Here is a 27077-nt window from a genome sequence, read left to right on the forward strand (position 1 = left end):
AGCCTGACACTCTGCAGCCACAAGAACAAGAGACGAGGTGCCTGGGGAAGGGTGGGTCTGAGTGTGAGGGGGTGTGTGAGCTCGCTTCAGAGCCCATACTGCTGGTGTGTTGGTGGCATATCCAGGATGACTCAGCTCTCTATTAGACAAGACAGGTGAGGGGCTCACCTCGGAAGGAATTAACCACACAGGTGATTAGGCTAAAAGGAGTAGGGATGCACAGGTGCACAGCAGGCCTCCAGCTCTGCTAAGGATCAATCCCCTGTCCAACCGGTCTTGGGGTTATTTTCCATCAGGAGAAAGTCTCCCTTGAGTCTAAGTGCCCTTCTCGGAGGTCAGAGGGCAAACTTGACAACTCACCTCCTGCCCAAGCCCCAGCTGAGAGACGTGGGGGGCAGTTAGGGAGACTGTTAAGGACAAGGAGACACGAGGTCCCCAGACCTTGTCTAGCCCAGAGCGCTACACTGTGGAGAGAATAAGGGAAACACAGGGAGCCTGGGAATACACCCTGAAGAAACCCCTGGCCTTGAGCCCAGGCCTCCTCTAGGGAAACTCCCAGTTCCTCAAGGCAATCTGGCATCTTCAGTCAGGCTCTGGCTGAACCTGGTGGTTCCCTCCCTCCTCTGCCTTCGCCTCCCTAAAACCTTCGCAGCAGGTGATGGTTCCTGGATACCCGGAGCAGCTTACAGGCAACCAAGACTCAAGAGGTCCCCAGGGCAGGGGTCTCCCAGGCTTGAGGCAGCCCCAGGCCTCTCTGGGAAGAACGGGCTTTGATTCTTTCTCACAGCAGCCCTAGTGAAACCAATGCTAGTCACTCCCATGTGATCTCACCAAAATCATTTAATTCCTTCGTGAAAAGTAACATGACATCCAAGAACAAATTGTGGACATGACAAGGTAGAAGCCTGAGCCTGTATAGGCTGTTCTCAGGGAGAGCAGGGGGACTGAGACCTGCCTCCTTGAGATTCAGCTGGCCTGAGGGTACACTCCTTGAGTCAGCCTGGCTGGGGCGGGGGGCACCCCTAGCGGCCCGGCTGCCCACCACGGCGGCAGCCTTCTCGATTCCGGTTCCACATCTCGTTCTCCTGCCGAAGTCGCTGGTTCTCCGTCCGGAGCCGCTGGTTCTCCGTCCGGAGCCTCTCTACCTCGGCGGCCAGTTCCTCCACCTGGCAACAGGGGTACCCGCTGGTGCGCCTCGGCAGCTGCCGCAGCCTCCTCACCTCCTCCTTGGCCTGGGACAGCTGCCTCTCCAGATCCAGATAGTCTCGCACCAGCTCCTCCTTGCTGCGGCCCTGCAGGCTCTCGGGGAGATGGCGCTCATAGGCCTCAGAGAAATCCTTCTGCTGGAACTCCCCACAAGCGCGGCCCTGCCCGTCACTGTCCCCGGCCTCACTCTCCCCGCTGGAGCCTGGGTGGGAGGCCCCCTGGGGCACATCCAGGTTGGGCTCCTTGGGGTCTCGGTAGTTCATCGGGAACTGGGTGGTGTTGTAGGGTGCCACGGGCTAGCCTTTGGCGAACAATTCTTCTCGGGCCCGGGAGGCCCGCTGGCTCTGCCTCTCGTCCCGCAGTTGCTTCTCAGCCCAGCTGAGCTCCAAGTAGGGCCCCCAGTGCCGCTTGCGCTTTGTATATGTGCTGCTGAAGCGAGCATGCCGCTTGCGCTTTGAAGGCCGCCGGCGGTGCTTCTTCCGGGCCAGCATGGCCTCTGCGGAACAAACCCCTGGGCTCTGGGCCTGGGGACGCCTACCATTCCAGTCCAGGCCACCGCCAGCCTCAGGAGGGTCTTCCTCCTCTGAGTGGCTCTCCATCCGAGGGGTCAGGGGCTGGGAACCTCCAGGGTCATGAGGCTCAGGGGATGTTCTCCCACAAATGCCAGAGATCTAGAGAGAGAGGACAAAGGAGAAGGGATCACAGATGGCCTCTCCCCAGTGGTGGAATTCTTCTCTGTCCACCCAGCCTGAATCTGACCTGCGCACACCCAACTCACTTGGTCCCTCTCTAGCCTCACACCTTCTACAGTCATCTGTCAGTTTATGGGCTTACCTGTCTACTGTTTGTCCTCTAACCCTCCCCAAGCAAACTCATGGGGAGAGCCAGAATCTTGCCTGCATTTCTCATTCTGTAATTTCAATACCTGCAACAGTATCTGGCATAGGGTAAACATTCAATAAATACTCTGAAACAGCATGGAAAGTCGCTCATGATGTATTTACTTGATCAGAAGCCCAAACAGCACTTGCTCTTCCCTCCTTAGAAAGCTTCTCTTACATGGATGGACCCAGAGATTATTATACTGAGTGAAGTAAGTTAGAGGAGAAATATCATATGACATCCTTATATGTACAATCTACAAAGAAATGATACAAGTGAACTTACCTAGAAAACAGAAACAGACTCACAGACTTATAAAAAGAACTCTGGTTGCTGGGAGAAGGATGGTAGGGAGGGATAGTTAGGAGTTTGGAATGGACGTGTATACACGGCTATATTTAAAATGGATAACCAATAAGGACCTACTGTACAGCACATGGAATTCTGCTCAATGCTATGTGGCAGCTTGTATGTGAGGGGAATTTGAGGGAGAATGGATACATGCATACAAATGCTTTGTGTGTGCTTAGTCGCTCAGCCATGCCCAACTCTCTGCGACCCCATGGACTGTAGCCCACCAGACTCCTCTGTCCATAGGATTTTTCAGGCAAGAATACTGGAGTGGGATGCCATTTCTTTCTCCAGATTGTCCTGATCCAAGAATCGAACCCATGCCTCCTGTGTCTCCTGCATCGCACGTGGGTTCTTTACCGCTTAAGCCCAGGTGATGCAAGTGGTAAAAAAAAAAAAAAAAAAAAAAATCTGCCTGCCAATGCAGGAGGCATAAGAGACGTGGGTTCTATCCCTGGGTCAGGAAGATCCCCTGGAGGAGGGCATGGTCACCCAATCCAGTATTCTTGCCTGAAAAATCCCATGGATGGAGGAGCCATAGTGTCACAAACAGCTGAACACGAATGAAGCGACTTAGCACAGCACACACACGTGTGTAGCCGAGTCCCTCTGCTAGTCACCTGAAACTATCACAACAGTTAATCAGCTATATTCCAAAACAAAATAAAAAAATTTTTTTGGCAAAGCTAGTTTCCTGGCAAATGACCTGTACTGTCCCACAGAACCCCCATTCAGAAAGGCCCCAAGCTTAGGGCTTTGCTTAATCTCTGCTGTCATTGTCTTGAACTTTTTAGTAATTTTGAATTAGAAGCCCCATAATCTATGTGGCCAATCCCACTTCCAGCTATCTGCATAGCTAATTCTTTTTCATCCCTTAAGGTTTAGTTCCAATGTCAGCTCTTCAGAGGCCCTCCCTGACCACCCTATCTATGTGGCCTCCTCCTCCGCTTCCCAGTGACCCCCTGATATGTGACACTTAAGTGTCCCACTTAGCATTAGCACATTACCATTTACCATCTTTCTCTCCCCTAGAAGAATGGGTCCTGTCCGGTTCACCACTGTGTCGCTATGTATGGCTCAAGGTGAGTGTTCAATAAATATATATTAAATGACATGAGCCCAGAAGAAGGGGGTGGGGGGGGACCCAAAAGATATCAGAACACGAGACTCTCTCTTCTGTCATTCCAGGGTGAATGGAGTGTATTTATTCCAGGCAGAAGTTGCTATCACTCTTCTACAGGAGGGCCAGGAAAGCACTAGGGAGAGGAAGGGCCAATCTCCAGTCTGTAGCCCAGAGAATTCTAGAACTTATCTAAGAGGTGGAAAGGATTCTGTCTCTGTCAAGAGTGTGTGTGTTCAGGGCATCTGTTTATCTCCCTCGTGGTGAGGGTGGGAGCACTGAGTGTGGGGGGAGGGGAATGAATTGCTAGAAGTTTGTGGTTTGGGGAATTCTAATAATAACTACTAGCATTAGAACAGTGTTTTATAATGTTTAACACATTATATGTTCTGTTCAGGGATCTCTGAGCATGGGTCTATACAAACATAGGGCTTGTCCTGGGAGATGGACACGGTCCTATAAGAGTTAGAGGTGTGTTAACATGCATTTGGGAGACCCCGAAGTTCTCTTCTTAATTTGTGATGGGGTATTTTGGAGGCGCGCGTGTATGTGTCTGCTGTTGGTTGTGTTGTATTATTACTTTACCTGCAGATAGAATATCTATCAAGAGTGACAGGCCATGTCTCCACCAGTGTCTTGGGCCAACGGAGAAGAGCTTCTGCCCCATCCAGGAAGAGGCAAGGCCACTGGGAAGTCCAAGGTGGGGGGCTCATTTGTGTGTGCACAGTCATCCACCTGTTCCCAGCCCTCAGCAAATGTCCCGCAGGAGCTCACCCCCACCCAAGCCAGGCCTGCCCTCAGCCCCACATGCTGCCCCCCTCCTAAAGGCCTGTCCCTCTACCACCATTACCACTACTGCAGGTAAGCTGTGTGATCTGGATGAGTCATCTGCCCTCTCTGAACCTGACATGCCATGAACTCCAAGTTAAACCCAGAAAATATACTGGAGGTAGCTAGGTATGGAGGGTCAGAGGGCAAGCATTCCCTCCTTACCTACAGGTAGCTGTGGACTAAGGGAAAAGAATGGGCAAGGTGGGGGCAGTGAGACAGCACACAGGCTGGGAGGCTTTGGGCTCCTGCTGTTGATCAGAAGGTGATGTTCTCTGACTCTCCCCTCCCTCCTGGGTGATTTTCTACCCACTAAACCCAACCTAAATTATGAACCAATGGCTCAAACTCTTCTCCCTGCTTCAGACTTGGTTCTCAGCCTAGACAAAAATGCAAGGCAGGGTTCTGTTGCTTAAGGCCCTAAGCTTAAATCCTAGGTCTTCTTTCTGCTTGCTGGCTGCATGATTCTAGAAAAGGCACTTCAGGGGACTTCCCTTGCAGTCCATGCTTCCACGGCAGGAGGCAGGGGTTTGATCCCTGGATCCCTGGTGGGGGAACTAAGATAGCAAAGGCTGCCTGGCCCAGGCAAGAGGAGGGGAGGTGTGGGAGTGGGTAAGCATTGACAGAAAAGCATTTTTTTGAGATAGCATCTAGCATGTTGCTCAGTGCACAGTAGGGACTCACTTAAAAAATACTGGTTTCCCAAATCCACCACCACATCTGAGACAAGAAGCCACAATCCCAGTTGGCAGGATCCACCTTCAGGGCACTAAGGTGGTTGGGAGAATGGGGCTTACCTTGGCCTCCTCCAGGGCGGCTGGTGGTGGTCGGTTTGGAAAAGCCACCTTCTTCTGTTCCCAATTTTTCACCAGAGGCCTTTAACTAGTGACACCTGCTTTAAATAACACAAACTTAAGTCCAGAAGGAGAATTTTCAGGAGGGCTCTGGCTGCCCAGCAAATGTTTACCAAGGCAGCGGCAGCCATTTTGTAGCATCAGACCTACATACCTTGATTTTCAAATAAAGGGCCAGGAAGGCTGCCTCCACCCTGGTTTTCACACCTCCAAGCAGGGAGGGGGTCAAATGGGGATCAGGGAACCATCTTTCCAGCCCTGTTCCTCAGGTCCCAGGCCAGGGCTTACATCTTATTCTTCTGAAAGTCACCAAGGCCAAAGCAAGCAGCTAGGCAGCTACAGAGGTGAACCAAAGCGGGGGGAAAGACAGCCTGGGGAGGCGAATACACAGCAATGATCTGGAGAGGCAGGGAGTGGCGTCGGTCAGTGGCTCTGACAAGCCTGAGGAGGAGTCCTTTCTCCACTGCCTCCAGAGGTCCCTATCTTGACTGCAGTCTCCCACCTCCGTTTCTGGAGCGCTGGGCTCCAGAAATCAACGCCCCAACAGACACCACTGAGACCTAGGCCCAGCCTGGGACTGAGGCCCTTTCATCTACATGGTTTGGCCGGCTTCCCTCCTCCTTCTCAATGGAAAACAGAAGAAAGGGGAAAAGATGTCTTCGCGCTATATACAACTGGGAGGGAAAGTCAACTGGGATAAGGATGGACTCCGTGGAAAAGGGGAAATGATCCGGGAAGGAGATTTTGCAAAGGCAGAACTGACCTATTTGCTGTCAGGTGCCATGCACAGGACTACGTCTGTGTGTCTTTCTGTGCGACCGCCTGTCTGTGCAATTCCCAACGCCTCAGCCCTACCCACTGCTGCAGCTCTAGTGAAGCCGCTCAGGCACTAAAGTTGAGGGGAGGGGGCCCTTCCCGGGGGGCCCCCTCCCCCCACGGCCCCGCCCGGCAGCGCTGTGCCTGCTGGGGATTGTAGTTCTTCTGGCTGGGGAAGGGGGATCAAGAGCCTGTCACGTCGACAAGCACACAGAAAACTCAAAACCCATCTACCCTTTCGCGAGCGGCATCCCGCGCTCATCGATGCCTCCTTTGATTGGTCCACTCACCTGTCAATATTCCCCCATTCGTCATCGATTAGCTGTGCGGAAGCACAATGAGACCCGCCTACCATACCTCAATTAAAGAGTTCATTGATGGCGTTAATCTTTACTGGGCAGAAAATAGATCCGGCTGAAGGGGGAGGGGCTTGGACGCGGAGGTATCCTCGGCCCTAGAGGAAGGCGACGAGAAGGATCGGTGGCCGCCGCCGCCATTTTGGGCTGGGAGGAGGCAGCGGAGGGACTCGCTGCGCAGTGAGAGCACCCCATGGGGGGTGGTCCGGGCGCGGGGAGAGGCCGGGCCGAGTGGGCTGCCTGAAGTGGCGGCGCCGGGAGACGGCGGGAGTGAGACCGGGGGCCGCGGGGGTGAAGGTTTGAGTCTCTCCGGCCGGGCCCGGTCCTCAAACCGTCCCGGCAGCCCCGCAACCTCGCCTCTCACAGAGGGCGGGGTTCTTGGGTAATTACCCCGAATTTTCCGAGACCCCCAACTGGGGAGAGACCGGGTGAAACGACTACCCTTTGCTCCTATCACGGGGGCTCTGATCCTGAGGTCGAACTCCGCTAAGTTCTTTCCCCACCCCCATGTAGCCTGGGTATGGCGGCGAGGCCGGTTTAGCGGGACCCCCACTTCGATGGGCATGGTGGGGGCGACGCCACATTCCAAAGACTGGCGCCGCGGGGGCGGGTGGAGGTTGCAGCTCCGGCCGCGCGTCCCTTTGGCGTGGCAGTCAGCTGGAGGCTCCGAGGGCGGAGAGCCAGGCGCACCCACCATCTCCCCCCATGCACCAAGGCCACCCCGTGGCCAGGGCTGTGAAAAGGGACAGCCTTCTTCCTACTGTAGCAACCACTAATTCTCCCCAGGGACCAGCTAGATCGCGGCACGTGCAAATCTCTGAGCGCTCTTGCCCTCGAGATTCCTTCTGTCCAACCCCGATTCTCAGAACGACCTGACCTCGCACGTTGCCAGCCGCTTTGGGAAACTCCAAAAGTGTGCTGTTCTACTTCTCTTGAAAGTTTACACCAAAAGGGGATGGGATTCTGCCGTTTGCAGAGTTGGGACACAAAGTAACTTGGGAGTCGCCACGGTTCTGGGAATAAAAGTGGAGTGGCCCATTTCGGTTGCTTCAGGAACATCTGTTTGCATTTTGAAATCTGAGCCATAACTTTTACCAAAATCTTTGGAGAAATGGCCGCCTTCCTAAAGGAAAAAAAGAACTAATTCCAATGTAATCTTTATAAGAGTAGAGATTATTTCCAATTTAAAGAACTTTTCTCCCACAAAGGAAACAAAATGGGGGAATATTTTGCCACTAATGCATTGTTAGTAGGGAGCCTCTGTTTTGAAATTCCAAGTAATTGAAAGTCACGTCTGTGGATCCCGGATGACCCCCAAAATAGAAATTGCAGTTTTGAGCTACTTCATATGTGTGGTGTTTGAGAGAGTAGGGAAAACCTGCTTTGAAAAAAATAAACAACCTTTTGTTACAGTTGTAGCACCTTCTTAAGGATTGAAGATTGATGTGAAATTCTTTTCTTGAATTGCAGATGAAACAATTTTGTTTCTTACTGCTTGAAATCTAAATTCAGAAAGATTCATAGCTCAGGAGTTGCTTAATGTTGTTGCTAAAAAGTCAGTTAAAATTATGCCCAGGTAGACTGAAGTAGAGATAGTGACTGGGCAGTGAACTTTTATCTTTGAGGGTATCTTGTGGTGAAGCTCATGGCTGATTACAGATGGTCAAATCGTTCCTAAGTATTTGGCCTTCATAGCAAAGTTTTTTCAGAACTGAAGTCCTGTTCCTCCTATTAGTAATTTTTTTTTTAAGTTGTAAGAGTGACAACTCCAGAGCTTTAACTATGTTCTGTTTGTCCCTGGGATGTTCTTAGTGAAAGTCTTAGAACTGGATTGCCAAAAGTAAGATCACCTTTGATACATTATTAATCTAAAATATGAGCCACTTATCCTAAATAAAGATTCAGCACACTTGATTCATGCTGTAGGTTGACTTGGCCTACCTCATATTCTCTTTACACTTTTCAGATCAAGAGAAGATACCAGTTTGGAAAAGCTTACACTTAAGTTGGTAGGACTTCAAGTGTCATAGCTGAAAGGGGCTTTAAAGCTTATCTTTGTGGTTCAGTTGTCAAGAATGTAATGATGGAGAATCTCAGACTTGTGATTCATCCTCCATTGTGAAGTAATCTAGTTAAACATTTGGAAACTACTAAGGAGAGTACTGTGCCAGGTGCAGAAATTTTACTCATAAAGGGGAAAGCTTATCACTTAAGGATGACCCATATGCTTTTCCATTCCTTGATAAGAAAAGTTGGGAATAAAATCAGTTTGTTAATGATCCCTTGGTTACCCTACTGAGCAAAACATAGGACTGGAAGTTAGGAACTCCAAATTCTATTTCTGTGTGTGCTACCACAGACTTGGTTCACTTGGCCAGGAGCCAAATCCTGAGATGAGGCCAAACTGGTCATTTTGTTGCTGAGTCTATTGTTTGTCTAATGTTCAACCAGACCTTCAACTTCCTTCTCAGCTCTCCTGTTTCAGATGAGTTGCTGTGTGGTTTATGACAAATTCAACAAACTTTATATGCCTCAGTTTCTTAATTTGAAATTGGTATCAATGCAGCCTCCATCGTAAATACCTTGAATAACTACTCTAGAGGCTGTGTAAACATCTACTTGTTATAACTTAGTTATTTGGGAACCTTAGAACTCCTGCTTCAAAGCTGGTTTTGAGCATTTGGGAGGCCTGCTTTCCCAAAGTGTGGCCTTGGTTGCCATGTTCCATCCAAATAGTTGAGCAAGGGTACCAAGGTACCTCTCAGGGTACCAAGCAGTTGTTACCTCAAGTCCTGAATGGCTTACATTTGCCTAATGGCCAGCTCCTGGGACTATTGGCTGTGTGTGAACAGGATTCGTTGACAATAGTGATTCTTTGCAGCAGCCTTATTCAGGATGAAAATTCTTACTCCTGAACTATTTGATTTCCACATTTTTTTTACTTTGTGTTTAGTCCTCATCCTCCTCTCTTTCTCTTCTCTTTTTAAGTTAAAATGTTTGCTTAAATAAATACACTTTTAGTAAGCCCTAGAGAAGAACGTAGAACTGACCTCCTCGACATTTCCTTCCATCTTCCGGTTTGGTCCTCTGCCTTTGCCTGAAAGTTGTTCTGGGGTTATCCAGGTATGCAAAAGTGCATGCTTAAAGCAGACTTCAGAACTTCAAATTAATCTCTGACGCTCTGGAGGCTAGGGCAGGTTCTACTGAGTAGCTTACAAGAGCAGTAATGCTGTCGTTTTCTCAAATTGTGCATGGAACACTAGAGCTCTCACATTTTCCTTCAGGAATATCATCTTTGCTTACCGTTGACCCAGAGTTGTTTTTTAACACTTCACAGAGTCAGTGGATGTATCAAATAGAATGTGCCTTCAGATGAGAGTTTACAGTGCTCTTCAAGTTTTCGTTCTTTTTCGAGAATTTTAAACCAACTATAACTGTTCTTGGTGCTGTGCTGAGGGAAAGAATCACACTAGCTATTTCAGAAGACTTACCAGCTGTTTCTGGTAGCAGCTCAATCATTTGAAAGAATTTCGAGGTGTGTAAAGATTTGTTAGTAAACTACTTGGATTATCCCTGCTGTTACCAGTGTTATATCATTTGTCATAATTGAATTGCCTCTCAGTAAAGCCCAGGAAAAACTTTATTCAGGAGGATTTGCGAGAGCTATGTTATTTATCTGCCTTTGTTTTTTCAACAAGAAATGATGTTGTAAGCTTTCTGACATTCAAAGAAAACTGGCAGGAATTGGCAAAATATTGAATCTTCACTTTCTAGACCATATATTTTGTCTTACAGAGTGTGACTTGCCCTTTGGTCAGCAGATCCCACTATTCAGGGCCTGAATTTGACATTTTCTTTTAGAAATTACTTTTCATTTTTAGCAACAGCACTTTACACTTTACATGAGAAGAGATAGTAAAGTGGAATTTTATTACAATCTTGCTTGAGAAATGGGGAAAATAATTTTTGAAAACCCACAAACTCAGGTGTACATAGGTACAAATATAGTACTCTTACTCTCGCCAGCTTTTCCATCACACTGTTATATTTGTTTCTAGCTGTTTGTGTAAGTGGCCAGGGGACACCTATAGTACATTATCAAGTATTTGGCTGAACATTGGTTTTCTGAAGTAGACTAGTTGTGGATTTTGCTTATTTCTGTAGATTTCTTTGATTTCTCTTTTGAATTCACCAGGATAAAGTATATTGTTTGCATTTCCCCAAGCCGAGGAGTTTTATTTTACTTTAACAAAGTGAAAGTTAAAATACTAATCAAATGGGCAATTGCTCTGGTCTTAAGAATATCAGTGGTACCTTACTCTTGTATAGACTGTTTTCATGCTGTCTCTAATCCTTGGAGCAGTTCTGTAATGTAGGCATGGCCCCGTTTTGCTGATGAAGAATGAGGCTCTGAGAGTGTTAAGGCTTACACTCTTAGTGTATATCAAAGGGAGAACTAGGAACCTGGATTTTTGACTCTTTAGTCTGGTCTAATTTTATGTTTCCTCTCTAGAAAAACCTTGTCTATTTTTCAGAACTAAACCAATCTGAAACTCCCTGGCTTTCCCACTCAAGCAGAAATCAGGGCTCTATCTCCTGAGGGCCACTTTAGGTTATAGGCTAGCCCTATATTGTCTAAGTTTTCCTTCGCTCAGAGGAGGATTAAGCTGCAGCCAGCTGTCTCCAAAGTTTGGGAAGTGCTTTGCCCTTGCTGGATACCCAGACCTCAGTAAAGAGAACGACTGAAATTGCTAATGTGTAAGCATGATCTTTGAACAGCTTATTTAAATTGTTTAGCAGAAATACCTTTAGTGAATGGCTCGAGTGGACTTGAGGATCATTCGTCACGATCCTGGTAGTATAGGGAGTTCAGAGTCTTCCCTCTGCCCCGGCAGCAGTGTTCTAGTCAAGTGTTTCACTTAGAAAGTGTTGATAGAAAATTGAAATTTTGCACAAACCACATCATTCTGAGAACATTAAGTAGGTGTTAGTTGCTCAGTTGTGCCTGACTCTTTGCGACCCCATGGACTGCAGCCCACAGGCTCCTCTGTCCATGAGATTTTCCAGGCAAGGATACTGGAGTGGGTTGCCATTTCCTTCTCCAGGGGATCTTCCCAACCCAGGGACATTAAATACAATAAAATGCAGGTGCCTTTGAAAGCAAAATTCAGAGTTGCATATCTCAAGGTAAATCAAAGTAAATTATGACAATTACTTTAAATTTGTATAATTTTAGAGACTGGATTGAATTTGTCTCCTAAAACTTAACACATTTTTATTTTCCTGATGATCAATGCACTACAAATCTTTCTAAGAATAATAGGAAAACAAGATCTTTATACTTAAACCCGTCTTATTAAGAAGAGGTTCTGAAATCAAGAGGCCATCACTGCTGCACCCCATGTAGTGCAGCCAGAATGAGGCTCCTGCTTGTGCACTGTAAAGCCAGAGGGCAGTGTTGCTGCTTTTCCAAGCAGCCCTTTCTGGGACTCCTGTATGACGTCATGGCAGAAGGAAAATTAAAAACACGAAAACTATTTCAAAATAGACTTTTAATGTAGTTTTTAGGCCAAAGGAAAAGCTGATCATACATTGTCTCCAGTGGACCATCTGCCAGAATAGGGCCACCTCAAACCAGCTTTGAAGGCCCTGAATCAGTCTTAACCGCCATAATTTCCCTTGATTCATGGATTTGTGTATGCTTCTCATGCATCATAAGGCACATTTCACTCTTGAAGTTCCCACCACCTCCACTATTTCATTTAGATGCAAAAGCAAGCTTCCCAACGGGAGTTTTTTCCCCCCAACCTTCAAGGAATTTGAGAATTTCGATTCTCTAGAACCCTCTCTCCTTCAAGGAGTTTGAGAATTTCGATTCTCTAGAACCCTCTATCCAGAAGTACCTACACATAATATAAGTCTACATACAATTCCACGGGGCTCACGGACCCCAAGGCCCCCTTTGTTTCTAAGGAACCAGGTGAGAGAAGCCTTGTGCTAGTGATTGGAGCAATGCATTTGGTCTAGGGGAACACTGGGGGCAGGTAAAGATGGGCTGGGTAATCATGATAACAGGAGGGAACAGTCTTAAGAGTTTCTATTTTGACTTGGGGGCAGAAAGGAATTCCTAGGGCCTCCTGCACTTTGAAGAGTAGAACTACTCAAGGACTAAGCAGCTATCAGCACAGTTTAGAAGACTGAGAATAAGAGGCTGTATAGGGATGGTGCAGGGCTCTCACTTGGCCCCCCAAGGACTTAACTTAGCTCAACCAGAAGCTTTACATTTTATTTGCAGTGAGGGGGCATTTCTAATTTTAGTTTGAGTCTCATGGAAAGGTGGACAGCTCCTGTTCCTTTTTTTTGGTATAGGGAGCACTTAAGTATTGGGCATTTAGGGTTAAGTCCTTGGAATGCCCCAAATGGTCATTTCCTCTAAAAACACAATATTCCCTACCTCGGAATATTTTAACATAAAGAGCTGCCTCACAACTGTTTATTCAACCATTGCTTGCACTAAGAAAGCAAGATAAATGCCTTTCCGAGGCATCCAAGAACTCCTTTCAGCCTTACTGGGAAGAGGTGGGGGAAATCACTAAAAACCCACTTGTAGGAGTGAAATGAGGCTGTCAGTTGTCCAACCTGACAAATGGCCAAATTAGGTTTACATTTTTGTTAATAGACTTTTGAATGGCTATTGAGAAGCAGAATTAAATTTTAAGCTGCTGATCATAGTTACTTCCTACTCCCCAAACACCCAACGCTGGTTTATTTCTCCAGCATCAAGTAAGAAAATGAAGGCACTAGAAAATAACACACTTAAGTATTGAAGATAATTAAATCTTTATATTTTGCTGGAACTGTATATTGTAGCACACTAAAACCCATTCAAGGGAAAACTGGGCAAACTGAAAATTCTCCCATTAAGGTTTGTTTTGAAAACGGACAAATTAAATGCTTCCTTTACCCCTCCCCCAATGCAATCACATAAATCAGTATTACTTTGAATTAGCTCTAGAAATCACACAAACTATGTTACATTTACAAATATTTATTATAACTAGAATGAATTTAATGGTTCTCAGATTTGGCCACCTTATAGCTCCATTTAAGGAGATTTTTAACAGAAAATGCACTATAACCTGGTCGAGTTACTTACACATTAAAAAAGAAAAAAAAAAAAAAAACTCCTAAAAGGAAAACAAGGAAAGCAACCCTTCAGTTTCACATAATTAAAGAACAGGAGAAAGCACACAAGCTACATCATAGGTAAACTGACCGAAGCAACCAAAGCCAGGGGGGATTTCTTTTCGGATTATGTGTCATAAAAAGGCCCGCTGTCTTATATACACGTGTATATAATGGTACATTCCATCACTGTAAAAAGTCCCCTTTGCCCCCTCCCCCGGAAAAGTTTCAGTCTAGTCTCCAAAGTTGGACAGCGGCGCCCGCTCCTGCTGCCGGTGCAGTTCGTTCTCCGTCAGCAGCTGGAGGTTCTCCGCGCGCAGCCGGTCCAGCTCCAGCTCCAGCTCCCGCACGCGCGCGTCGTCGCCGTCCAGCCGCTGGCTGTCCAGCCGCTGGCTTTCCAGCCGCAGCCGATTATTCTCGTCCTCCATACGAGAGAGGCACTTCTCCAGCTCTAGGTACTCTTTGATGAGCTCCTGCTTGCTCATGTTCTGCAGGCTCTCCGCGTGGTACCGCTCATAGGTCTCCGAGAAGTCCCGCTGCAGAAACTCGCTGCCGTCTCCTCCCATCCCGTCGCTGCCCCCATCCTCCTCACCCGCTTCTTCCATAAAGTCCTCATCGCTGGTGTCGTCGGACTTGGCAGCGGCCCGTTTGGGGTAGAGGCCGGTTTTAAGATCCGGTTCCTCCTGGTCGTGGTCATCCATGAGGAACTGCGTGGTGTTATAGGGAGCAACTGGCTGACCCTTGGCGAACATCTCGGCTCGAATCCTTGAAGCTCGCAGGCTCTGTTTCTCATCGAACTTTTTCTTCTCCTCCCAGGTCAGCGTATAGTACGGTTTCCAAAGCCGCTTCTTCTTGGAGGGGCGTCTCCTATGTTTTTTCTTGCCCACCTGTCTCTGCTGCGGGGGAGCTCCGCCGGCGGACAGGTCGTCCCCATTCTGGCCCTTTTCACCCGCTTCCGGACAGCTGGATTCTGGGCAGACCTGGGTCTTCAGGGGAGACGGCTGGGGTTCCAGGCTCCCTTCCCCCCGGTGCCCCGGAGAACCACCCGACTGGGGGGACGCTCTCGATTGCCACCTACTGTCTTCCTCCGGCACCCGCTCCTCCGCGCCTGGGGGGCGATCAGGGTTCCGTTCTTCATGGACAGCAACAGCACCTGTACAGTTGCTAGTTTGAGGCTGGTGCTGATACTCTGACAAGAGTGGCTCGGCCATTGCTAATAGAATCTTCTTCTCGAAGTTTGAAGAATGTTGGCTGTAAGTCCTTAAGGAAAGAAAGGTTTGCTTTTCTTTGCAAAAATGTCCAACACAGTCCTCTTCGGTCTGTAATTCCTGTAGTGATGCCTTTAGCCAGTCCTCCTGTCAGCAAACTCCAATTGCAATTTGGGGGCGCTCAAGTCAGTAAAGGGTTAAGCGCCCAGAGCGCGACCAGATAGCGGGTCCAAGGGGGAGCAGCAGCAGGAACAGTACGTAATGTGCAGAGGGAGTGGGCTTCAAGCCTTCCTGCAGACCGCCCCCGCGATCGAGAAGTTGCTGGGCAGGATGATTAGGTTAAATCCAATGGGTTAAACCCAGCCCCGAAGGGGTTAAAACTACCCGATGACGCTGACTCCGAGGGGCCGGATCCACAAAGGGTTAAATCCCCTGCCGCAGAGCCCACAAGGGGTTAAAGTCCCAAAGCCACCTCCTCCCACTTCCACGGGTGTCGCTCCAAGCCGAGCTCCCCGTTCCCTAGGCCCGGCCGGAGCCTCAGCCGAGGACAGACAAACTCATCTCCCCTTTGGCTCGATGCTCTGCTCAGCTCAGTTCTCCTCCGCCTCCTCCTCTTTTTCCTCCCTCCCTCCTCCCCCTTCCGACAGCTCCTCTTCCGCCTCCTCCCCCAACTTCCCCTCCCAACCTGCCTCTCCACCTGCCAACTTCCAACTGCTGCCTCCCAGCCCTCTGCGCCCCTTTTATATAGAAGCCGGTCCGCCCCGCCCATGCGCATGCGTGACGGAGTCCCCATCGCAGGAAGCTGGGAGTCGTAGTTCTCATCTTTCAGGCCCGCCGTCCTCGCGCGCCGTGCGACGTAGCCAATCCCAGGACGCGTAGGGGGCGTTTTCCAGGCCGCCGCCTTCCATCGCTTAGCCCTCGCTAGAGAAACGTGAGCGCCCATTGGTCAAAAGGCACACGTCTCGCCGAGGAAGGCAGGCCAATCGCAGAGAAGATGGGGCGGGTTCTGGACCATACCATTCTGCTTTAGGAATACAAGAAGATTCGATGACCTGTGAGGGCCTGTACAGAATATTTTTCTGAAAAGGTGCTTCTTAAAGGTTATTATCCTATTCTGTTCTCAGCGGAAAAGTTCTGAAGATCACAAACATTTGTTAACTTAAACGAGAATGGTTTACTCCTAAAAAGTAGTCCCTAAAGTGTAAACGAGTATTTATTACTGTAAAGAGAGACGTTGGCCCATGGCGGCTAATTCTCGATTCTTAAGATTACAAGAATGGCTTCAAGGTGTTGATTAGTGACTGGGATTGACGTTTGCGGAAGGATATTGTGAACACATTTTTTTTTTGTTTTAAAAAAAGCGCAAGAAGAGGTAAACAAATGAAGAATAAAAAGTGCCGCCTTAAAGGGACAGTGTGACTGCTTTACGGCAGCAACCTCCGACTAGGCCTCGGAAGATGAGAAAGCAGGTTCGAGTCCCGGGTGACGTCCATCCCCGGACTACCCTGGGACCCTTGGCGGAAAGTGCCGGAGTCTCCGCCCCAGCGGAGTCTTTCACGGCCGCCCCCGCCCAGGGGCCGGTGCAAAATGGTGGGCCGTGGCTGATTTCTCTCGCCGGCGCTGGGAAGTGCGGGTGTGCGCCCTGGGATCCCCCGAGACCCCGGGATGTAAGGCCTCGCTTCTCTTCTCCCTCCCCGGGCCTCAGCTTCTATCGAAGAAAATGGCCTCCTGGGGCCGTCTTGGTCTGTTCGTTTCGACCATGAAATTTTCCTGAGCCTGGATGGGAGTCCAGGGCAGCGGATGAGCCTCTTTGTTGGGGGAGGGGTTAGAAATTGATACTGAGTTGAAATAATCAACCCCGGCTACTCGAGAGAGAAGCCACAGACTGGAAAGACATCCACTGAGAGTCTTCCTTGTCAGTGGACGCTGGGCAACACCGGCAGGGAAGCAGAGCCAGAGGCTCCCCCGAGGAGGAAACCTTGCCGAGAAATGGGGGCAGAGGGATTCTGGCCCAGAACTGTGGGACAGATTCATGGGGGGGGGGGGGGGGTGTCGGCGCGCGATATAACTCTGCATGTGAAAATTCTCTAGATTCCAGGCTTCCGCTCAAAGGACAGGGCCTGAGGGTCAGCAGTAGCAGAAACCCTCCACTCAAATCACTTAGGCCTAAACTCTTAAATGCTGCAGTCCATGGGGTCGCAAAGAGTCAAGACAATCCTGAGTGACCGAACTGAACTGAAAATCTTGCTGTAATCTCGGTTTTTCCCATTTGCCTCACACCGTGACTCTTCTGTTCATCAACGGCCCTGTCTTGTAGTCCACCCGCTTTCCACCGCACTGTGTTACTTTGCACACAGAACCGTGTGCCCCTCCACAGCCCCGTGAGTTAGGCAGGGTAGCGACTCTTGTCTCCGTTTTAGAGATAAGAAATCTCTAAAGCTCAGAAATTAAGTGACTTGTCCAAGGTTACATGACAAGTGACACTTTCGGCTAAAGCGAAGGTCTCTGTCACCCCATGCTGTTTTTCTATCACAAACACAAAATCCCTTTTTTTGTAAGAACTCTGGATTTAGTTCCTTTCCATCTGCAACACTTTCAGCCAACCTCTGGCCCTTCTTTCTCTTTCCTTCTCTCTCTCTCTCTCTCTCTTTTTTTTGCCTCACCTGGAGGCATGTGGGATCTTCGTTCCCCCACCTAGCAAAGAACCAGGCTCCCTATAATGGAAGCACTGAGTCTTTACCAGTGGACTGTCAGGTTAATCTCACATTGGATAAGAAGGCACAATGATGAGTAAAATTTCATCCGTGCTATTCAAGGACTGTGTAGAGAGGCCATCAAACCTATGGTAAGCCAAAATGGCAGGTGATGAAAATCCTGGTAGGAGCTTGTGAGCCAAGTTGCTTAGGAGTTGAGAATTGTGGACAGGTTTCATGGAGGAGGTGACTTCGTGGCTGCCTAAAACATGAAGCATTTTCAGGCAGAGTGGCATGAAGCAGGACATTATATGACGAGTAGGTGTCTTGTCCCAAGACAGGACTTGTCTGGGGATTCAGGAGTGGTTTTGTGGGGAAGCGGTCATGAGCATGCCCAGAGGGAGAGGCAAGCAAGAGTGACCCTGAGGCACATCCAGATGTTTGGAGACGAACATCCTAGCCTGTTTTCCCTGAGAACTCAGGCCTTTCTGAAAAGCCTGCCCCTCCCCTGTGCTGCTTCATCAGTCATGCAAGAAGCTTCGCAGGAGCAAGAGCTTCTCCTTAACAGTGGGGGCTCCCTGAGGAAAAGTTTTTGGAGAACTCGACTGGGAGTCTGAGACCTCCAAATTGCTACATTTTCAGACTCCAGAGGACTGCTGGGTACCCTCAGTCAGGGGATTTGGAAGGTACAACTGAGCCCAGCCTCAGTCTGTTGAACCTTGTTCAGCTGTATGGGCTCATTTGTTTTATTGGGGGGGGGGGGGGGGGGAGTGGTAAGACTTGACAGGTTGTGGAATTCCAGAATTCTATGAAACAAGAGGCCACACACGTTGATATTAGCTAGGCATTTTGTCATTAATGTCCTGGTCATTAATCCCCAGGACTACCTTATGGTGAAAATGTCTTCATCGCTATTTCACAAACAAGGCACCCAGGATCAGCAAAGAATCCTGCCCAAGTCACACTGCTAGTATGCGCAAGTGGTGGCGCTGGCTTGCGCTTGCATCCCCAGCACCAGTTTGGCCCCTCTTCCATTGCCCTCCAGTTCTTCATCCTTAACACAGGGATTAACTCAAGATTTCGTAGCCCCAACAGCTTGCAGCAGCCAGCGGCTCCCAGAGGTCTCTGCTCAGTTTGGCATTGGACCCACCCCGACAAGGGACCCGGGGACGACGCTCCCGCCGTCCTTGGCCTTCCAGAAAGTTCCCTGGAAAAGCCAGAGCGCAGAGGTCACAGGGAGAGAGCAGCTGAGGAGGGGGAAGCGGGCAATGGGCACTTCCGGGGCCCGGATCTCGGCACCCGACCCTACGCCGGGCGCGCGAAGCAGAGAGCGGCCGCCCTTCCCTTCGGGCGGGAATGGAGCCTGGGCCCGAGCCCGCCGGACTCTTCTCCCGCCGCCCCTAGCTCGCAGCTTCCCCCCGCGCGATCCCGACTCCCGACAGGGCAGGGGGCGGGGCTCTGACCGTGGCCCCACCCCCAGCGGCTGCTGGGGGCCTCGCCCCGGGCGCCCCCAGCACCCGCTCCGCCTCCCCTGCAGAGCCGGGGCTGTGTTCCCTCCACGAGCCCCGGGAGGGGGGAAAATGCTCCCTCTGGAACGCAGACCCCTGGCGTCTCGAGGTCGTTCACGGCAGCAGGGGAGCGGCCACAGAAGGGACCTGAACCTCGCGCGTCCCGGATGCGCTTTTCGCCTCACTCCGTGGCAGCCCAGACGGCAGAAGATGAAGGTTTTATTTTATTTAGTGAAATACTCTTTTGTAAGTGCATCTTTAGTGAGGTCGTCCTGAGTATTTCTGCGGATAGGGCGGCCAGCCAAAAGGAGCTGACTGCCCTCCCCCGGGGCCAGCTCTCTCCGCCTTTCCCCAACTCGGTCGAGCCTCCTGGCCTCCCTCCCACAGCCCGCCAGCCAATCACTCTTCCAGGGCCCGGCCGAAGTCCCAACTTGCCCAAGAGCTGAGCCTCCTCGGGGAGAGGCTGGGTTGGGAGAGGAGTCAGGTGACTCAGAGGGTGGGGAGGGCAGAGGCTGAGACCCGGTAGTTCCGCCCCTGGATCACCCGCCCACCCCGAACTGGGGACTTGCTCCACAAGGGCAATCTCCCCAGGGAGCCTGCGGCGGTCGAGGGGGACAGGAGGGACAGTCCCTGTGGAGCAGCAGAAAGAGTAGAGTCTTATCTGGCCCCCACACGAGGAGAGGGGTGTCAAGGCGAACACTATTTGGGTTGGGAAGCGGGGTGAGAACGGGGGTTAGTGCTGCTCTCCTAAACCCTAGGAAGACTGGGCACAGCAGAACACAGGGCTCATAGCCTCCTGTTGGCTGCAGACTCCTCCATCGAGTCACCTCTTCTGGGTCCGAAACTGTCGGAAGAGCCACTGGACGATGAAGGGCCACAGGAAGAAGAAGATCAGCGTGGGGCCGGAAAGCCTGAGGGGCCAAGGCCTTGCACTGGGTGGGGGCATCTGCTGTCAAGAGGAGAGAGTCAGGCACCAGCCCAGGCCTCAGCTTAGGCTAGGCCCTCCTTAGGGACCTGCTTCCAGAACTCAAGTGGGAGCTGCTACCTCCCTCTCCCCAGTCTGAAGATTGGGGCTCCCGGTTTGTCCCTGAAACATTGAGCCCCAACTGCCTCCCCTATCTTCCTACCACGGCAATTCAAGGTGCCAAAAAGAGTGGAGGAACTGACTCAGAGGTCATCTCCTCTGGGCCACAAAGCCTGATATGGCCTCAAGACCCCATATGGTAAAGGGTGTGCCACATTTCCAATGAAGACCCAGGGTGTTCAGATTTTAGTTTCTAAATCCCATTATCTGTTGAAAGGAAGCAAGGCTCCTTGGAGAAGTGGCAGATTTCAGGTCTGGAGCAGGGACGGTGGAATTGAATGTGGGATGTCTTATACCAGGAAGTAAGGAAGCTGTTAAGGATTAATGAGATTATATTACAAGAACATAGGACCCAGCTAGAAAGGGAGGGTCTCACCAAAATTGTGACAGTCTGGGCATCAAGAAGAATGATTGCAGTTGACTGAAATACTGAGTCTTTAAAGTCCATAAATTCATAAAAGAGTAAGTTGGAAATTTATCACCACTGAGGTGGCTGTTAAATCAACTCCTTACTTTAAAAATAGATAATTAAAGAGAAAGAATTAGGCACTTATTCTGCCCTGCCATAAGGCACCATATTTCAGGGAAATCCTAGATGGTCAGGGAGACTCTACAGAAAAATGCCAGCTAATAAATGTTAAAAGAATCATAGAAAAGTCCACATTTTTTAAACCATTAACTAAATTATTGATCCAAGCAAGGATTATCTATCACGTGTCAAAAGCTGTGTGTCAAATAGGGCTGACGGGGAACTGGGACATTCCCTGGCTCCAAGTGGTGGAATCAGACTGTCACCCCTTCATCCCTGCTGTGATCCTCACTAGGAATATTCATGGTAGGACATCCAGTTCTGTGTCTTTTGATGTGAAGAAAGAATATTACCTCTGATGTAATCTGGTCATGTAATCTAGCCACAGGGCTGTCGTGAGACTCCAGAAGTGGTACAGTCTACAGGACTACTGTCCAGTCTCATCAGCAAGTCAGTAGCAAGGAAGAGGGACTTATCTAGACTAACAGAATCTTAAGGACAGAGGCTCCTGGCCTGGACAGACAGGGAAGCTGGAAAAGGCGATTTGAATCTGGACTGTGTATTTGACTGTTGGCTCAGATGGTAAAGTGTCTGCCTACAATGCAGGAGACCTGGGTTCGACCCCTTGGCCGGGAAGATCCCCTGGAGGAGGAAATGGCAACCCACTCCAGTATTCTTGCCTGGAAAATCCCATGGATGGAGGAGCCTGGTAGGGTACAGTCCATGGGGTCGCAAAGAGTTGGACACGACTGAGCAACTTCATTTTGTGTTTTTGATGATACGAAGGAATTGTGGTGTGCGATAAAATGTTTTTGCTAGGTAGTAGAGTGTTCTTATTTTCAGAGATGTAAATCCAGGTATCTCAGGGTGGAAATATTCAGCATATAAAATTAGTAAAAGGTAAACAAAAAATATTAGTAAAACCTCGGCGAGGCAGGGGTGAGTGTTGAAATGTTAGCCACTGTGGATCTGAGGAAATTCCTATGAATTCCTCTGTGTCAAGGGGACAAAGGGTCACCTGAGTGATTCCTCCATAACCAGGACCGCAGCCATCCCCTGCCCCCACATCTCCAGGCTTCACAAGAACAGACTCATTCAGAGTTAATGGTGGATGCCAGCTTTGGAGGGAGATACAAGCGGGACCACTCCCAGCTCCATCACTTAATAATAATGCTAATAGTAACAATGAGCCCCATTCGGAAGCACCTACATGCATTATCTCATCTAATCCTCACAGCAGCTCTGTGGGGTTCTTCCAGGCTGTGTGAGTTACTTCCAGGCCCTGAGGTAAGTTATTCAACCTCTCAGAGCTTTAGTTTCCTCATTTGTAAAAGGGGAATGAAAAGAAAACCTATTTCATTGTTGTGTGTGTGTGTATGTGTGTGTGGATAAAGTGAGGTAATGCAGGTAACATGTTTGGCACACAGCCGGGGCTCCAGAAATGGCTGCTCTTATTTATTTTGCAGAAGCAGAGGTGTCAGGGGCAAGCAGATCTAGAAGTCGGGAGGAGGGAGTGAGGGGTGCAAGGGCTGAATGTGACGGGAGGGGAAGACAGTAAGTCTGGGAACAGAAGTCCTGACAGAGGGGCAATAGGGACCTCCTCCCAGCCCCAATGCAAAGAGCAGACAGGTTCTAGCCCCTCCAACCGTTGGAATACCCTCTGTCCTCGGTTTCCCTTCTGGCACGGGGTGGGAGTAAGAGCAGGAAAGGAGAGCTTCTCCCACTCTCCCTTCCAGGTTGGAAGCACTTTAGACCCCCTGACTTCCTGGCCTGACCCATAAGCACACCATTCTCTGGAGAAGGCAGAATTGTGGGCAGGTAGAGATGGGGGGACAAAGACAGAAGTGGCTGGCCGAGGAGTCCAGCATAGAGACCTCAACATTCTGCCCCAGTCTTGCCCTGGACCTTCGGAGGGGGCTCACCTGCTCAGCGGGTGCAGGCATGCTCTCCAGGCGCTGCAGCCTCCCCTGGACGTCCCGCATGCTGTCCTGCAGCGCACGGACTGTCCTCACCAGCCACGAGTCCAACTCCTGGGGCCCCAGCAGGGGGCCTTCCAGTCTCCCTGCAGAGTACAGACAGGGAGGGGATGCAGGAAGCAACTCAGCCGAGGGCAGGCTGGGGCAGGGCCGGGAGGAGCCAGTAGAATGCCATCCTTTGTGCCCAGTATGAGTCTTACAAAGTCCATGCATACAGCTAATGGACTGCCAGGGGTTCGAACCCCAGCACTACCACTTAGCTCTGTGGCTCTGGGCAAGTCAGTAACTTCTCTAAGCCTTGTCTGTCATCTGAAAATCATGTCCTCTCCCTCACAGGGCTGCTCGCTCTGAGGAATGAAGGAGATAATATTTATGAAAGTGCCTCTTACGGGACGCGGCACACTGGAAGTTCTAAGAAGAGATAAGGCAGAACTCAGCTCGTCGTCCTTGGAGAGTCCCAAATGGGGGACCCCGAGAGAGAGGATGACTCCCAAGGCCACGCAGGTGTAGATGAGAGAACTGGTCTAGTTCTACCCCAGCTGCCCTGACTCAGTGCCAGCCAAGGGCACGGAGACTCCTGGTGGCCCTTGGAGGGGAGGCCAGGCAGGGACTTTGTTCCTCCAGGCCAGTGTCTGGCTTTTGGCAACCCTTCTGGGCAGAGGCTGCGCTCTCTAGTGCCCAGTGCTGGACTTTCACCTCTGCCCATGAAGGCAGCCAGGGGAAGGCCCCAGGCACTGGAACCATGGGGCAAAGGGTCAGATGGAGGCTCACCTCTCTCTGCAGGAGGCTCGGGGCTGTTTCTGGTGTCAGTTTCTCCTCCAACGGCGCCCCTTTGCGCTTCCCCAACCTGCAGAGAAGAGTCACAACGTCCACGGAGGGGAGGGTGGTGGTGGGAGCAGCCAGGGCCCAGTGGGGTGGGGAGAGGGAGGGAATGGGAGTGGGTCTCACCAGCTCAGGCTCCAGCTGCTCCACAGAATCACAGAAAACCTCGGAGTCCTGGTCCCTGGGTGGCTGGGACTCTGAGGAGGAGGGAAGTAGGGCGAGTGGCAGGAGGGAAGCCATGGAAGGAAGGGAAGGGTGTGCACCTGGGCAGGAGCACCTGTTCAGGGGGCCCTCAAGATGCTACCACAAGAAGCACTGATGGGTCCCTGAGAGGACAGGGATCCCAGAACCTGCCTCTGGCCTTTGGGAGCACAGGGGTCTCAGTGTCTGTGGGCATGAGGTGTGACAGGCACAGCGCGGCATCTAGCCTGCTCCCCTCCATGCTGCCTCCCACCTCTGGCCTGGCCCTCTGCCCTTCCCACCCAGACACTGACCTGGGCTTGGGGGTGCTGGTTCCTTGGGGAGGCAGCGGGGCTCTGGGGCGGCCTCAGCATCTCCATTCAGTACCTGCTCTTTCCAACCTGTGGAGACACAGCACCCAGAGGTGGGGCTGGGAAGAGATCAGGCCCCTGCTCCGCTTCCCCATTTAGCCAGGGACTCTGTCTGAGACCCACCCCAACGGGGCACTACCTGGGGTCCCTACAGAGGGCCTCCAGGCTCCCCTCCAGTTGAGCAGCCCCCTAAGACAGTTCCATCAATCTTTGTGGAGCTCCCAGCCTGGGGGCCTGACCTGTGACCCTTCTCAGGAACGTCTCCGGGGGCCTCGGCATGTCAGGGATCACCTGATAGAGGGGCTTGAAGTAACCAAACACGTCCTCTGCCACCTCACCCAGGGGCACGGTGTCGATCACCTGTGCGGGAGGGGGTCTAATGGGGACAGGCTGGCCCCTCCCACCGCTGCCCTCCTACCCCCTTGAGCTGGGCCAGCCCCGCCCTGATGCTGCCATCATATCCCTCCACCTTCTGCCCAGTCAGGGACCAGAGTCAAGCAGGGGCAGGGGAGCAACATGAAGGTGGAATTCTATAGACGTATCAGCGTGCAGGAGACATAACGGGGGAAGGGGGCGCAGGTCACCTGGCTGAGAGCTTGGGCATAGGGAGGAGCCTGCAGCCTCTCCCTACCTTCTGTGCCACCAGCTTCATCTCGGTAATGTAGGCGGACATGGCCTCCTCCCTGCTCATCTGGCCCAGGCTGTTCCAGGCTTCCCTGGGGGTGGGGGTGGGGGGCGGAGGGCTGTGAAAGGCTGATTGACAGCTGAGGCTTGTTTGCCCAGCTGATGGGAAGCTCACCATTTGTAACGTCCGATAGGGTCCCAGAACCCAGGCTGGGGGATGAGGCAGGGCCCCATGGTAGCCTGCTTGTAGTAGCTGTAGAACCGCAGCATCTCTTCGTAGGAGGGGCGGTAAGAGCCTGGGCAGGAGTTGAGAAGTGGAGGGGGACAGTATCACTCCCAGCTCCGGGAGGACAGAGGCGGGAGAATCACCCTTGGCGGGGTGGTGAAGGGTCTCCCTTGGTGGGGGCAGAGATGGTGAGGGGTCTCACTCAGGAAAGATAGACAGGGGCAGGTGGCAGAGGGGAACCCCAGGACGACACATGCAGGGGCTTGTCTGCAAAAGCTGCCAGGATCGGAGTCCCCTGGGAGGCAGACCCTGGTCCTCTGGTCCCCAAATGTGGGTCCCCGTGACCTCACCGTCCTTAGGCAGGTTCTGAATGACGCTGACGGCGGCCTGGAACTGTTTCTGACAGTCCGGTTCTGGACTTTCATTTTCGGTACCCATCTCCAGCCCTGGGGCCCTACTTATGGGCGACTCTGCAAGAACGAGGCTGTGGGTGAGCAGTTTCCAGGTTCCTCCAACCCCCTCCCTGGCACACGCCTCTGTAAGCCACTGGTCCATTTTCCAGAGGGGCAAACTAAGCTCTTTAGAGGCCTGAGTGAGATGCCCCGGGAGGTCAGAAGCTGCGACTGAAGAGGCTCTTTTTCCTACCCCAAGGCAGCGTGGGTGTGACCAGGGTGGCAGAGAGGGCCTCGGTGTGTGGGTCAGGTGGCAAGGGTCGCGGTGTCTCTAGATGCACATCTTCGACTCCTAGACAGGCGAACGGGCAAGCCGAGAGGAGTCAGGGCGGGGCGAGCAGTCTCCCACCCGAGCCTCCCATACCCCGGCTCAGCCTCTCGGCGCCCGGCACTCACCCTCAGGGCCCACTGCCCGGACACCTAGGTTCCCTCTCGTCACTAGTCGGAGGCTTCCTACCGACCTCCGGGCCGGGATGGGGACGCGAGGCAAGAGGGAAAACTTACGCCAATCAGAGAGCCCGTTTCAAATCTCTTCTATACCACAACCACTCAGCGCGGCCCTTTCAAGATTATGCAAATAGTTTAGTGGTGCCTCTCCAGATCAGGCGGGGCGAACCCGCGGGTTGGCTCCCCAATCCCGGACGGCCAGAGGCGGGAGAAAGCGCCCCCTGGTGGACGTCGTGAAATGACGCTGTCTCTTGCGCCCCCTGGTGGAAACCGCGTAGTCAGCTGAACCCAGGCCCCGCAGATTCGAGTCACTCTATTCAGCCCTTCACTTACCAGACCGTGGGGATAAAACGGCAATCAGGTCTTGAGATCAAGGGTTCTGCAGATGGGACATTGGAGCAGAGTTTTGGAAGGCTTAAGAGTAAGCCAGGAGAAGAACGAGGATGGTCATTCCTGGAGGAAGGAATTGCAAGATCGAAAGTACAGAGGTATCCAGGGAGGATATTCTTGGAGACGCAAGCCAGTATGGACGCAATCTCCAGGTCAGGGCTACCTGAAAATGGAGTAAAGCAGTAGGTGGCAAATCTAAGTCCTGATAAACTAATTTATCTTTGGGATGCCATGCTCCCGGCCGCCGCCGAGTGGCGGTGTGCACCCAGCTCTCCGCCCCCGACCCAGGGCACTTGCTGCAGAAGAGGCCGATCACATCACACCCCTCGTGCACAAATACGCTGGTGGTTTCTTATGTAGTAAGCGCACGCATGACACGGTCACCAGAACCCGTACTCGACGGTCACCCACACGTTTATGTCAAGGACATCCACGCGACGTGCGGTGGCTGTCCCGGGGCGATCAAACGCCCGGTGGGGGCTATCAACCGACCCAAGCGTTCACTCCCAGGTTCTGCCGGGGACTCATCCCGGCAGAACCAGTCAGCTTCGAGTCTTCTACCCCTTTGGGGGCGGCAACTGGCCGGGCGCAGAGAGGGTTAATCCTGTGACGTCATAGCCAGAGCCTTCCTCCTTCCCTGCCTTCATCAGTTCCCGCCCCCCTTAACCCTCCAGTTTGGGCTTCCCTGCCTCCCCGCTCAGCTCCTAGACCCGGGACTAGCCGGCCGCGGACCCGATTCCCTGTCTGGCTCCCTTCTGAGACCTCGGGCAGGACGGGGAGGGGGAAGTGAAAGGGGTCCTGAGTCCGCATTGAGGCCAGGTCCGGGGAAGGAAGAGGGTGTCTTCGCGAGACGACAGTTCTCGCCCCCCTCCGAAGCCTCCCCCAGCACCATGGGGGCTCCGCATAGGGCCGGGATCCCAGGACCGCTCGGAGAACAGGGAGGACTCAGGAGCAGACGGCGAGCGCGGA

The 27077-nt window shown here is 51.6% G+C and overlaps 3 protein-coding genes across 5 annotated transcripts; all 3 read right to left on the reverse strand.

The window, feature by feature from the left end:
- Positions 1–828: 828 nt before the first annotated feature.
- On the reverse strand, positions 829–6264 carry HEXIM2 (HEXIM P-TEFb complex subunit 2). Its single transcript, XM_065909555.1, is given in 4 exon segments — positions 829–1877; positions 4145–4245; positions 5185–5282; positions 5396–6264. A coding segment is annotated over 1 exon segment (783 nt). The 5' UTR covers positions 1806–1877; positions 4145–4245; positions 5185–5282; positions 5396–6264; the 3' UTR covers positions 829–1022.
- Positions 6265–13445: 7181 nt separating this feature from the next.
- HEXIM1 (HEXIM P-TEFb complex subunit 1) lies at positions 13446–15496 on the reverse strand. Its single transcript, XM_065909355.1, has one exon. It carries the CDS (start codon positions 14807–14809, stop codon positions 13832–13834), a length of 978 nt encoding a protein of 325 aa, XP_065765427.1. The 5' UTR covers positions 14810–15496; the 3' UTR covers positions 13446–13831.
- A 4189-nt stretch (positions 15497–19685) lies between these two features.
- On the reverse strand, positions 19686–26996 carry ACBD4 (acyl-CoA binding domain containing 4). 3 transcript variants are annotated; one of them, XM_065910489.1, is made up of 12 exons: positions 26516–26996; positions 25668–26171; positions 25465–25563; positions 25170–25289; positions 24769–24889; positions 24601–24685; positions 24209–24329; positions 23913–23999; positions 23545–23615; positions 23368–23443; positions 22543–22682; positions 19686–19956 (listed from the first exon to the last, which is right to left on the reverse strand). In XM_065910489.1, exons 4-12 carry the CDS (start codon positions 25255–25257, stop codon positions 19831–19833), a joined length of 915 nt encoding a protein of 304 aa, XP_065766561.1. In that variant the 5' UTR covers positions 25258–25289; positions 25465–25563; positions 25668–26171; positions 26516–26996; the 3' UTR covers positions 19686–19830. The 3 variants fall into 3 exon arrangements, with proteins under 3 accessions (XP_065766561.1, XP_065766559.1, XP_065766562.1); XM_065910487.1 differs by having other exon boundaries at positions 25668–25831; positions 26052–26996; XM_065910490.1 differs by having other exon boundaries at positions 19686–19953; positions 25668–26983.
- Between the last annotated feature and the right edge of the window lie 81 nt (positions 26997–27077).

This window comes from Muntiacus reevesi, chromosome 18, assembly GCF_963930625.1.
Source record: "Muntiacus reevesi chromosome 18, mMunRee1.1, whole genome shotgun sequence".
NCBI classification, from domain to species: Eukaryota; Metazoa; Chordata; class Mammalia; order Artiodactyla; family Cervidae; genus Muntiacus; species Muntiacus reevesi.

Bases quoted from the DNA above. Each gene is read 5' to 3' on its own strand.
- ACBD4 (XM_065910489.1), bottom strand. From the start codon at position 25,257: ATGGGTACCGAAAATGAAAGTCCAGAACCGGACTGTCAGAAACAGTTC. The intron at 23,616-23,912 runs GTCAGTGTCTGG...CCTCCTCCTCAG, and splicing joins ACCAGCACCCCCAAGCCCAG to AGTCCCAGCCACCCAGGGAC. The intron at 23,444-23,544 runs GTGAGACCCACT...TCTTCTCTGCAG, and splicing joins AGCAGCTGGAGCCTGAGCTG to GTTGGGGAAGCGCAAAGGGG.
- HEXIM1 (XM_065909355.1), bottom strand. From the start codon at position 14,809: ATGGCCGAGCCACTCTTGTCAGAGTATCAGCACCAGCCTCAAACTAGC.